This window comes from Fundulus heteroclitus, chromosome 14 (assembly GCF_011125445.2).
Source record: "Fundulus heteroclitus isolate FHET01 chromosome 14, MU-UCD_Fhet_4.1, whole genome shotgun sequence".
In the NCBI taxonomy this organism is placed as follows: Eukaryota; Metazoa; Chordata; class Actinopteri; order Cyprinodontiformes; family Fundulidae; genus Fundulus; species Fundulus heteroclitus.
The window spans coordinates 30967245-30980924 of NC_046374.1; the positions used below are offsets into that span (position 1 = coordinate 30967245).

The 13680-nt window shown below is 40.7% G+C and overlaps 2 protein-coding genes across 2 annotated transcripts in view; one reads left to right on the forward strand and one right to left on the reverse strand.

Moving 5' to 3' along the window:
• The window catches only part of LOC118565757, an 11080-nt gene extending 9640 nt beyond the window's left edge, over nucleotides 1-1440 (reverse strand). The window contains exons 1-3 of the mRNA XM_036146710.1: nucleotides 1321-1440; nucleotides 1050-1237; nucleotides 160-300 (exon numbers count right to left, since the gene is read on the reverse strand). Coding sequence (XP_036002603.1) covers nucleotides 160-300; nucleotides 1050-1237; nucleotides 1321-1440 — 449 coding nt within the window. The remainder of the gene's footprint in view (nucleotides 1-159; nucleotides 301-1049; nucleotides 1238-1320) is intronic.
• Nucleotides 1441-5211: 3771 nt separating this feature from the next.
• LOC118565758 lies at nucleotides 5212-12925 on the forward strand. The gene is made up of 11 exons (XM_036146713.1): nucleotides 5212-5348; nucleotides 5432-5619; nucleotides 6421-6561; nucleotides 7178-7316; nucleotides 8157-8346; nucleotides 8454-8595; nucleotides 9193-9333; nucleotides 11954-12012; nucleotides 12100-12279; nucleotides 12389-12465; nucleotides 12720-12925. The coding sequence occupies exons 1-11, from the start codon at nucleotides 5229-5231 to the stop codon at nucleotides 12786-12788; spliced, it is 1446 nt and encodes a 481-aa protein (XP_036002606.1). The 5' UTR covers nucleotides 5212-5228; the 3' UTR covers nucleotides 12789-12925.
• Nucleotides 12926-13680: the final 755 nt, after the last annotated feature.

Consider the following 13680-nt stretch of genomic DNA (forward strand, 5'->3'; position numbering starts at 1 on the left):
CGATCATTTTCAACATGCTATGCTAGGTCAAATGTAAGCATAAGGTGAAAATGTTACCCTTGTAGACTGTTGTGTTAACTTTAGAGATATCTGTCTTCCTATGCACATTCATAATCATTTCCTGAGTTTAATGAAGTACTGATCAGCCATGTATCCTACCTCAGAGCAGGGAGGATGGTGGTCTGTGGGGATGTGTTGGGTTTTCCATTGTCGGACCGGTTTCTCAATTCAACGTCGGTCACAGCTCTCCAGCTTACAATCCCATTTTGTATGTCAGATATCCAGTCTCCACCAGCCAACCTGCAATGGGTGTTATTGGGAAAGATTAAGATGTGAAACAGTGAGTGATAAATACAGCACAAAAACAACTGTGCTGTCCTGTTGGTTATCCATACTGATATGGAATGGATAATATGTCAGGAACAAAAGGAGGATGTTTGGAGGATCATTTAATGAAAATCAAAACTATCAACAAACAGACGGCTTAATCCAAAGTAACTGAGGCAGGAGGGTGGTCCAGTTTACTAAAATGTCATTGCAGCAACTCCAGATGGTCCTCAGTAGTTTGTTCAGCCCCACGTCCGTATGAATGCCTGACAATGTTGTGGTATGCTCCTTATGAGAAGACGGATAGTGTCCAGGGGAATCTTCTCCCGGCTCCAGGGCAGGACATTGCTAAGTTCTTGGACAGCCTGGGTTTAGGTCAGGGGAGCATGGAGGTCAGTCAGTGGTATCAATTACTCCATCCTCCAAGAACTACTCTTGTCATGTTACCATGGACCAGGAGGAACCCAGGGCTCACTGCACCAGGGAATATCTCACAATGGATCCAAGGATTTCATCTTGATAACTAATGACAGTTTATTGCATCCTGCTACCAGCAGAGACACTGATCCTGGTCAAATGCTAAAACATTGAAAATATGTCAAAAATGAAAAGAGAAAACACATCTGTGGACTCTCGCGGTCCCTTTAGTGAACCTGTTTCTTCAGCTTTGGTCACCTGTCGGTTACAGTTTAAAGCTTATGTAATTAGTGTGGAGGACTCACACAGTCTCAAATCCAGTGTTGTTGGGGAGCAGATGAGTTATTGCTCCTTCTCTCTGACACCATTCACCGCTCACTTCGTCAACAACAGATAATGCAAGGGTCTGGGTCTGTGTTCCACAGTTTCCACCACACTGCCATGTATCAGAATGTGTGCACGAGACAAAATTCAGCTTGTAGCGAAGGATCACCTGTGGATTTAAAGGGAGGAGATTCTAATTACAGTCAAATACTTAAAGCCAGACATAACCATTGACAAATAACCTTATCTTACTGAGACCGAGCCGTCCGCATGAGTCTCCTCTGGATAGTAGGTCATCATGGTGCCAAGAAAATGACTGGCCTGTGAACCTCTGACCATCATCAGCAGCAGCGGAACCAAGGAGAGCAGCATGGTGAAGCAGTCAGAGTCTCTTCACAAACACTGCGAGAAAACAGAGACGAGGAACATTTATACTCTTCCTCCTCCTCCTTCCTTCCTCCATCCTGCCATCATCTCTTCTTTCATTTACTGACTCACGAAGGAATGTTGTTAAACATGTGGTTTAACACAAAGGAACAAGAAAGTCACCTGGTATGAGGATGTTTCTTTTAACTGTGAGATAAAGATCAGAGCTATTTAAGGAAAACTCACTAGGCAGAGGAACAGACGTAAAGGATTTTTCTCCAAATAAGTAAACTACATTAAGGATTTTTGAAAACATACAAGCAGTACCTCTGACTTAACAGAACAAAACACTGTAGTGAAGAATAAAGAATCATGTTTTTGGAAATGGCTTTTGCCTCATTTTGTTCTACTCCACAGGTTTAATTGGTCTCATTGTGTTTAAACACAGGGAAGACAGAGGAGGAGACTGCAGGTAGCATTGTGCCTAAAGATATTGTTTAAATATTAGATATTGTTTGACACGTCTTTCTGAGACTCATTTCTTTTTGCATGGAGGATTTTGTTAATCATCCGTTTGTGCAGGTTTTCTTTTCTTTTCAGGAAAAGCATGTCCCCCCCAGTAATTAGATCACAGTCTCGTGATCATCCACTAGGGGTGGTACCAATACTCAGGATGCAGACACTTGCATCCTGAGTATTGGTACCTGGGGATAAACTTCTCAACTTTTACAGTCTGCGCAGATTATGAAGAGTTGAAGCTCACTGCTTTTGTTTCAGGACTGAAAAACCTGAGGATCATTTACTTATCAACTGGGCCTGCTGAGGGATTAATGGCTACAGGTCTTGTTGAACCAACTAAAACATATCAAACTCACACAATGTGTCATGACCCAACACTCAGAGTAAAAGAGGTTTGCCTTAATAACAGTTGTTTACAGTTTCATATGGAGTTGGATCGAATGTTTTCTATTTTGCTGTTCTAGAATATGTTTTTAGTCTATTCCCAGCAAAACAACAAGAGCTTTCTTTAAAAATTCATACAGTATTTAATCAAGTGCAACACATGGGTGTAATGTATAGAGAGCCGTTTCATTGAAAATTAAATACATAAATAAGTACTGTTATTAATAAATTCAATCAAATAAATGATTATCTCAATGAAATAAACAAAATAAGTATTTTAAAAATACATGTATATCTTAAATTATCATTCCTTTATTTATTTACTTAAAGAAGTAATCATGTATTTATGATCCCCCCCCCCCCCTCACATCTTCCTCTCACAGGAGAGACAGTCTCTTTTCCGTGGATCTCATGTCTACACAGGAGGGGCAAAGCTATGGAGGACCAAGTCGTTAAAATATTACGTTTACTTTATTGCAGACCAGGTAAAAAAATCACAATATAATAATTGCTGATTTTAGCCCATGGTGCAGAAAGTTTGGGCATCACTGGCCTACATGGTTTTCCTTATTAGAACCTACCCCATCACCATAATGTGTGGCAAGACATCAAGTGAGTTTGATATGTTTTAGTTGGTTCAACAAAACCTCAGCAACCTCAAACTCCCTCAGCAGGTCCACCTAAGTATGCAATCCTCAGGTTTTTCAGTCCTAAAATAAAATCTGCTGAAACCAGTGAGCTTAAATTCTCTTCAAAGACTGTGAAAACTGTTAAAGTTGTGTAGTTTATCTCCCGGTGCCGTTACTTAGGATGCAAACATCTGCATACTGAGTACTGGGTACCACAGACAACCACTGATCCTTATTGGATGATAATGAGACTGCAATCTAATTAATGTGGGGGGAAAAATGCTTCTTGTGACGTTTAATGCTGCCTGCATGAGCGGTTCTAGACGGGGGCCAACAGGGGCCAGTGCCCCAGTCTTCACTCTTGTACTGAAGACATCATACTGAATACATTTCTTATAATGATTATGGGCTCCAGATATGATATGCATTTGAGAAACTGTAACTGATGGACCAATAATATTTTTTTAGCTTTCCAATTTTACATGAACGATGATTTAAGATTTAAGCTGTTGCACTTTTAGTTTCAGCCATATTGAGATAGGATCAGTTTTCACTTGCTAGATCAGGGGTCTGCAACCTGCAGCTCCAGAGCCACAACTCTGGAGCTGCAGGTTAACATTAATTGAACTCTTTGGCTCAATTAATGTTTAGCGACAAAATATTGGACTGTCTTTTAGTTTGTCTGTTTTCTTTTCTTTTATTTTGTTTCATTCTTTTGTTCTGTGCCCCAGTGGGAAAACCCTTGCCCCACCCTGCCCTCTGGTGAATTTGATCTAGAAACGCCTGTCAACTCCTTTCCACCATTGCTTTGCATATTTAAGTCAATAAAAAAAAATACATTGTTAAAATTAGGGACAAAACATATGTGGTTAAAGAAGCTTTTCAACGTTTTTTTATTGTCCAAAGGAAGTTTTTCCTTAACCACATTAGAAAGAAGAAGTAGGTTTGTTTCTAAAACAATGATGAATACAATCATCCATGCAGAAAGAAATGCACCTCAGAATGACTTGTGTCAAAATAGGTTGGCTTAGCAAACAGCTAATTTTAAGCAGTGTCATTACAAACCTCCCTACAGCTGCCTGCTCTGCCTTCCCTGAATCTAAATAGAATGACACCAACCTGCACTGTAAAAAAATTAAAAAATAAAAATCCTTTTTGTTGGGCAAAAGTTTTTTTCTGAAAAGTTGAAAAACTAAGTGCAACATATAGGGACAATAGTTGAAGTCAACAAAGAAAGCCAAGGTAGTTGTAATGTTTACCATTGTTAATTTGTCAGTGCTCATACCCTTAGGTTTTAGGTAATTTCAACTGTGCAAAGTTCTGCTAACTTTTGTGCTTTTGTTATGAAATGCGGGAACCCCAACTTTTGGAGCTGTCTTTTGAGTTAGAGGCTGATTGTACTTTTATTCTTTAATTTTAACAATAAGAATTGCTGCTAAAGAGATGTTGCAAAACAACATTTTGTTGCACTTTCTGTGCAATGACATTAAAGGTTCCAATTTATTTCTAATATGAGTGTAAAGTTATTACATCTCATACTTGAGTCACTAGAGGTCAGGGTTTATAACTGTCAGAGAGCAGCATTGTGGTTAGAGCGCAGGACATTTCCTTCTTACAGAGGCTGCAAAGGTTGTTGGTTCAAAACACAGACTGTAATGTCCCTGAAACAAAAAGGGCAGGACTATAATACAGATGACAATTTTCTCCAGTCAGAATAAGAGCTGAATAAAAAGAAGCTAACTCAAACGCAAAACGGATGGTTGAGTTGAAGTACTAAACTCTATTCCTCAAGTGTCTTGCCTCAAAATATTGAGTTCTGCCAAAATTTATTTTTTTACAGGGTGTAGATCAGAGGAATTTTAGTTAAAACACATCTCCAAATACATGACGGGCATTCTTCATTGCAGTCGTCTTTTTTTTAAGTCAGAGGCAATGCTTGTACGTTTTTAAAAATACTTGATGCAGTTTACTTGAGGGAGAAAGATCCTTTACATGTGTGTCATAAATGGTGTCCTTTGGTTTCTCCTGCACAGGGATCTAATGGGATCTTTATCTCACAGACATATCCTCATACCAGGGGACTTTATGGTGCATCTTCTTTTTTCATTTTTTTGTGATAGACCACATGTTTGACAACATTCCACCACGAATCAGTAAATCTCTGATGAGATGATATGTGATGGAGTCAGGGGAGGCTGAGTATAAATGTTCCTCGTCTCTGTTTTCTCGCAGTGTTTGTGAAGAGACTCTGACTGCCTCACCATGCTGCTCTCCTTGGTGCCTCTGCTGCTGCTGGTGGTCAGAGGTTCACGAGCCACTCATTTTCTTGGCACCATGATGACCTACTATCCAGAGGAGACTCATGCGGACGGCTCTGTCTCAGTAAGATAATGTTCTTTGAGAATGGTTGTGTCTGGCTTTAAGTATTTCATTGTACTTCAAATCTCCTCCCTTTAAATCCACAGGTGATCCTTCGCTACAAGCTGAATTTTGTCTCGTGCAATGATTCTGATACATGGCAGTGTGGTGGAAACTGTGGAACACAGACCCAGACCCTTGCATTATCTGTTGTTGACGAAGTGAGCGGAGAATGGTGTCAGAGGGAAGGAGCAATAACTCATCTGCTCCCCAACAACACTGGATTTCAGACTGTGTGAGTCCTCCACACCAATTATTTAAGGTTTAGTGATCAGGCCTAAAAATTCACTTAAACTGGATATGCATATATAAATACACACTGCTTGAAAAATTAAAGGAACATTTTAATTGCAGCAATGAGACGACCCCAAAAACAGGAATGGTTTTGCAGATGGAGGCCTCAAACATTTTCCCATCTTGGGCTTTTTTGACTCCATTTCAGTAGTTTTGCCTCAGTGTCACTACTGGTAGCACAAGGCAATACCTGGACCTTACGGAGGTTGCACAGGCAGTGCAAATCCACCAGGTTTAAACATGCCGTTGCCAAAAGGTTTGCTGTGACCGTCTCAAGATCATGGAGGAGGTACCAGGAGATAGACAGTTACTCTCAGGGCCCTTAACCCATGAGCAGGACCAGTATCTGGAGCTTTTTGCCAGGAGGAACAGGATGAGTACTGCCAGAGCCCTACAGAGTGACCTCCGGTGGGCTGCTGGCATGAATGTCTCTGACCAAACCATTAGAAACGTCATGATGAGGGCCCAGCGTCCTCTAGTGGGCTCTGTGATCACTGCCTGGCAGCGTGGAGCTCGACTGGCGTTAACCAGAGAACACAAGAATTGGTTCAGCTTCAGCACCAGCGCCCTGTTCTTCTCCCAGATCAGAGCAGGTTCAAGTGAAAGGGTCTGGAGAAGCTGCGTTATACGTTAGGCTGCCTGCAACACTGTTCAGCATGATCGCTTTGGTGGTGTGTCAGTGTTGGTTGGTTGGTTGGGGAGTTTTCACATCTGAATCCTTTTCCAATAACACCCATTGCAGGTTGGCTGGTGGAGACTGGATATCCAACATACAAAATGACATTATAAGCTGGAGAGCTGTGACTGCCGTTGAATTGAGGAACCGGTCCGACATTGAAAAACCCAACACATCCCCACAGACGACCATTCTCCCAGCTCTGAGGTAGGACACATGACTGACGGGTACTTCATTAAACTCAGGAAATATACATTAAAGTGAATACATGGGACACCCATCCCAGATGATAACATGACAATGCACAAGGGGAACGTTTTCTTTTATTCCTTTTACATTTGACCAAACACGCATGTTGAAAATTACTAATATTTTTCTCAAGTACCAATTAAAAAGAGCATTTACTGGCATCACAGCAATCATATGCTTCTTATAATTGCTGACAGGATTTTTTTGCATGACATCCCTCACCATTTATCTTCTGCAATGAGCACCATTGAGCTTGGAAGGGCTCTTTGCCAGCACCCTAATCTTTAGGCCCCTCTACAGATCCTTTAGTTAGAACTTTGGCTTGGCATGGGCAAAATAGCGGGATTACATCTTAAACTTTCAGAGCCTTTTTACTCGAGCCACAGTCAATCAGTCTGACGCATATTGGTGGGTTACTTGGGGTTAAGTGCCTGGCTCAGAGGCATATCAACACATAGCGGTAGGAAGCAAGAGTTACTTTCAGAGTTTTAGGGTTGCAAGACAGCTGCTCTACCCACTGAATCACAGTCAAACTTAACTGTTGATATTGATATGGATGTTTTTGCTCTCCCAGAATACCTTCAAATTGTCCCAAAACCATAAATTTACTGGCCTTCGACCCGAACGGAGACGAAGTTAAATGCAGATATGGAAACACATCAGAGTCAGAGTGTAACCCGTGCACACCCCCGTCTGTCCTCAGCCTCTCATCCGTAAGTGAGAACGTTGGAGTGAATTTTATCAATCTATGATGATGCTGTTTCAAAGGTCATTTTTTGTAAATATATATTTTCATGGGACAAGGCTGAAGATATGACATTTTGATACAAGCACATGTAATCAGTGTACAGCTGGTATTACAGCGTAGATTTGCTGTCCACTTAAAAAAACACAGCCATTAATGTCTAGACTGCTGCCAACAAAAGTGAGTACATCCTCAAGTGAGAATGTATGTCAATATTTTGTGTGGCCACCAGTATTTTTCCAGCACCGCCTTGAGTCTCTTGGGCACTTAGTTCACTAAAGTGTGACAGGTTGCCACTGGAGTCCTCTTCCACTCCCCCGTGAAGACATCATGGAGATGATGGGTGCTATAGAGACCTTGTGCTTCTTCAACTTCTGTTTGAGGATCCCCCACAAACTTCACAGCAGTTTGCCTCCCAGCTTCAGTTTCCCGTCGGTTTCCTAAGGCAGCGTTTATATCTGATGTGTGTTTGGGTTAGTTTTCATGTTGGAATGCTGCCCTGCCACTGGGTCGATGCTCTGCGTCAGAAAATCTCCACATCCATGGTTCCCTCAATGAATAGCAGCCATTCACACTTCCACAACCATGTTTGAACCTTTTTTTTTATAGGTGACCTATTTTACTGCTTCCAATTGAAAAATGAATAAAAATGTTAGGATTATGTGTGTATCAAATGTTCAGGGATTATGCCACATGTTTAAACCTTGGTATTACACCGTAGTATTTTGGAAAGAATAAATTCATGTTAATATTTATATTGTAATGATAATATTTTGTTTTTTTTTTCTAATGTTTTTATCTCTTCCAGTCTTGTTCTCTGTCATTCAGCCCGACCAACAGCAGTAATACCAACCAAACTCTGATTGCGTACGCGGTCCAGTTGGTGATGGAGGACTTTCCCACACAGAACATCACTTTGACTGAAACTGACGGTTCACAGGAGGTGAAAACTCCTAGCGATGCCATTAGCAAGATACCTTTACAGTTTGTTTTGAAAGGTACGATCCCATACTTGTTTTACAGCCACAGACAGCGACAACTTCTAATCAAGGAAAGCTTCCTTTTTCTCACGCATTCAGTTTTCTACTGTCCTTCAATTCTTTAGTGGGTCCTACGGTACCATCCTGCACTGAAGGTCTCTATCTGCCCAGATTCCTGTCTCCAACTCCCAGCAACAGAGCTCAGCTCTACACTCCTGCCGGTCAGGCTCTGGAAATCAGCATCAGAGCGGAGGCCACTCTGTCTAAGTAAGTGACAGAAAAACATTTTGAGAGGTTCACTAATTAACAAAGTTTAAAATCAAGATCATACTTCTTGTATTGGTGTAATATTTCAACGGAATAAACATGAGAAGTCACTTTCATGAGAATAAACTTTTCTATAGTAATCAGGAATTTCTCTTTTACTTGCGTATACTTTCCCTAACATCTCCTCCTCTAACTTTAGCAGCAGCATGTGATTTATAACATAAGCAAACTGTGGTTTATTTCTTGCTTTTGCACAGACTTGAAAATCTACTAAACATATTTACCCAAATGAATAAAAGCATGTGTCACTAAATGCATCCATGCAGAAACCTGAAAGCTGCCTCTAAATCTTTGACCTATTTTGGCTTTTTTTCTCTCCAAATCTTCAGCTTATAGTTTATGGGAATGACAATGCATGCTGTGAATGCCACACTGCTGTCCTGTTTGACAGGTTTTACTCACAGGCAGGAATTTGGTCGTATCTGTTAGTTCACATAGCTCCAACATAGATGCAGGAACGTTAGCAAAAATGCAAGAGAAACATGTGACACTCCTAACTTATCTCCTAACAAATCTGTTTGTTGTGTTTGTTAAAAGCATCACCGGCCTCCTGTACAGTGGGCCTTACAATATAATCCTCAATGGTTCATCAGGATCGGGTAACTTCTCTCTGACGTGGACGCCGTCTGCAAGTGAGGAAGGACAGAGCCACCCCGTCTGTTTCGTCGTCCAAACAAGGTCATTGTTTTTTCTAATGAATACATCAGATATGTATCACTGCAGAGTTTTGCAGCTGCTTTCTTGTCACTGGATTTCTAAACACTTTCCAGCATTCCTTTGCTTTAAGCTTTAGTGGTTTCTAATTAATTATATATTCAAAGCAGAGGTGACATCACAGCATCGGTTTGAAAGTGTGGCTGGTGTAAAACAATGTTTTATTCATTTTGAACAAAGACTAAACGTTTCTGGAGTTGATCCTAAGCCGAGCTAGCATCTAATCATAACTAGCACAGTTAGCATCACTAACTGATCAGCAGTCGCTATGCTATGTGAATTCTTCAGAAAACATACCTTAGATCCTTATCTGGAAGCTGAGATTTCCTACAGGTTGCATTGGGAATATTTCCAACCATAGCGTGTTCCACAATACACAACACATGTAAGCTGTAGTGTCAAGAGCATATTACCAGAGCAATGGGGCTGCAAGCCTGTGCATATCCTCAATGGTTCGAGTCATGGCAACCACAGCAGGCTCAAATTAAAGGCAACTTGACTTTTGCTTAGTTTTTATGAATATGTTTAATCACCGATCCAGGAGTCTATATTTCTGGAGACTCCCAGTTGAGCAACCTGGAGACTGGGCACTTCTGGTTTTAACCACAAGGAGACCCATCTTCCCTGGAGCGTTTTAGGCCAGAAGCAAATAAATGACCTGCCCATCCAACACCTCTGTAATTTTCTTTATTTATGTAACTGATTCTGGTGAGACCGATTGGAAACAACCCACATCTTATTCAGAAGTCTTCAGATTTCCTTTCCTGCATCTAACACCTGACACTGGTACCTTGTTTCTTTTGATGATATATTTTTTTTTTACCTGCCTCCCTACATCAGAGCCAGTTAACACGGACAAGATATGGCTGAACAGAATGCTGAAAGAAAACCTGACCTGTTGGACCGGTGTATCTGTACTACATATTTCAAGTATAGTGACAACTTTTACAGACAGAAACACGGGTTTGCCATGGGCTCCCCAGTTTCTCCCAGTATGGCCAATACTGTACGTAAATACAGGGCACTCAGTATTTACAAGGGAACACCATCAACTCACTGGTTCAGATATGCGGATGACACTTGGGTCAAAATCTAAATCCAAGAAGTAGCGGTAGAAGAATGACATAAAACACTGACATTCCATACGTGACTGGGGTTTCTGAGAAAAACAGGAGAATCTTGTCAAAATACAACCAGCCAGTGACTTTCTAACCTGACAACACTCTCAGACAAAGACTGGCACATCCCAAGACAGAACACCCAAACCAAAGCAGAGCGGTATATGCATGCTGTCCATTGCAGCAGGGCTTGCCTTGACTTCAACACTTGAACAAAGGCGGTTCAAAAGAGGGGTAAAGTCTTGAATCTTTTTCACTTAGTAACAGCTTCCACACTGAAGAGTGTTAGAGTTAGACCTCTGGTTTGTGCCATTCAAGCAAAATAAATCTGTTTTGACAGCAAAAGTTGCAAGGCAAGGCAAATTTATTTATATAGCGCATTTCAGTACAGAGACAATGCAAAGTGCTTTACATGATTAAAATACAGGAGAAAGAAAGGAATAAAAGCAAGTAGGAATAAAATGTAGAAACAAAGGATCCATGGACAAGGATCCATCTGCACATTTACCAGAAAAGTAATCGTTACTTTATCTATAAAGTGGACGCTTAAAGACATCCACTTTATAGATAATAGAGGAATTATTATGAATAAATTCACGTTACTTAATACCAACTGATGCTACAAATGTTTTATCAGTCTGTTTTAATAAAGACGTGGTATGTCCAGTATTAGGCTACATTCACACTGCAGGTGTTCCTTAATGCTCAATTCCGATTTTTTTGTGAAATCGTAATGCTGCAGCATATCTTGCGTTCTTTACGTTATTCTCCAACCAGAGGCAGCACTTTACCAACGCAATCTTTTTAAGATCGAAAAGGAAAAGAGCCAAATTTTAGCGACGTGAGCGGCTTTACTGAAACAGACTTCATTTATAATTTTGGAATGACAAAGGCAACCTTTATGTGCGTCTGAACGGATCTCTTTAGCGCTCTCACGTAAAAACACACATCTTCGGCCAAAGTGGTGAGTAAATGCGTTGCCGTGGGGCTGAACGGACGTGCAACAGGTGCTTGTTACCGCACAATAGCCAACCTCTTTGGCATAGCCAGGTCCACCGTTAGTGACGTTTGTCAATTATCAATGACGTGTAGGTCGGATAAATGCGACCCGGCCGTACAGACACAGGTCGCATTTGAAAAGATCAGATACGTATCGTATTCAGGACCACATATCCAGGCGACCTAGGTCGCATTTGAAAAAATCCGATCTGTGTTGTTCAGACTGTCATGAAAAGATCAGATCCAGATCACATATGGGCAAAAAAATCGGAATTGGGTCACTTCAGGCTGCAGTGTGATTGTAGCCTTAGACAGCAGCTTCTGACCATTGGAACTGTCCCTGCAAATTATGTATTGCTGCATATTTCAAACAAATCTACTTTGTTTCTAGAAATCACAATTAGACTTTAATTTCTTTTTTTACAACAATCTATTAATATTAAAGCTTTTGTTATATTTTCCCACAGTGTCTTCGGCACTTTGTATCACTCTGACCTGCGGTGTGTTATTGTGACGGTTGGAAACAGTGAGTGAAGTTCTCTATCGCTGCTCATGTTTTAAAGTCCATCAGTGGTTTTCTGCATTGCTGAGGTTTCTCTGGATCTGTCCACAGCCCCAATCACACAACCACCTATAGTTGTGCCTCCAACTGTACCGACTACAACGGCATTAATAAATTTCACTACATCACCGACCCTAAATGTTACATCTAGACCCACCACCATGACCCCAGCTGTCAATGCAACATTATTGCCATACTTTACAACCCTAAATGCATCTGCTACTGGACCGCGTAAGTAGGACAGAAGTAGAGGTTTGCAGAGTCTGTCATAAATACACTGTATTCTATTACTTTGAAGTATTCTGGCCCAGATCATAACATTGATTCTCTCTGTTTCTAGAGTATGTTATTGCTCTGAACATGAAAATCTCTACCACACTTTCACTGGACAATGATTATGATACCATCATTAATCTGGTAGGTAACCTTCTTGACTTTGAAAGAAAGGATAAGGACTCAGTTTCGGCGTAACAGATTTAGCCGATTTTCCTGTAAAACATCTAGTGTGCTCCTCCTCTAAACCTTTTTAGTATCTTTGGATCTTGATGCCAACCCAGCTGGCATGGGCTGCTCATGCCAGCTGGGAAATAACTGAAATTGTTTTGAAGCAGAGTCATTAAAAAAGAAAATGTGTCATAGAACATGTTACCACCATGTGTTTTCTCCCTTAGATTAAAAACAAACTGGTTGAACGAGGGCTGCCATCAGACATAAGTCTTCGCCTCCTGAGCAACAATTAAGTGGTCGTTACATCAGCGAGCCCCTAGAGCAGCAACATTAAGAAGAACTGATTTCTACAAGAAAATGTATCTCCAGAAGTCATGTATACCTGTTTTTTGTTTGTTTGTTTTGGGGAGATTTTTCTCTTTTTGCAGTTTTTAACCTATCAGTCAACCTATATATTTTCTAAATAAATTATAAGTGGTTGAAACTGTACATTTTGTGGTTGATTACATTTCAATTGTAAATTTCAATATCTGCCCTTTAGCCTCTTCTCTAAGGTCGAACACCATAGACTTTAGTCCACAGGACACCTTCCCAAATATTTTAGATGTGTTTTCATCCAATCACAGCTGATTCAAATAGATTAATTAGCTCCTCAGCATGTAATCAACCTTTGCAGGAACATGCCAGTGACCCATTTATATGGTTGCGGTGTCATGAAATGTCTAAAACATGCAGGATAGCAACCCTTGATGGCTGACTTTGAACACCGCTGAATTAGAGAGTGTCCCTTAAGTCAGTAAGCAAACCGGGTTCTATTGGTGTTTGTACTTTGTTTTCCTTTCTTGGAGAAGAAGGAGATTTGAATAAATAAATAAAAAAACAAGATAGTAAAAATACAAAGATATACAAATAAAAAAGGTAACTTAAGCCACTCTAAGTAAAAGCTTTGTCAAAAATTAAGGTTTTAAGCCTGGTCTTAAAAGTAGACAGGGTGTCTGCCTCACAGACCAAAACTGGGAGTTGGTTCCACAGGAGAGGAGCCTGATAGCTAAAGGATCTGCCTCCCATTCTACTTTTAGAGACTCTAGGAACCACCAGCAGACCTGCAGTCTGAGAGCGAAGTGCTCTGTTAGGAACATACGGGGTAATCAGAGCTCTGATGTATGACAGAGCTTGATTATTTAG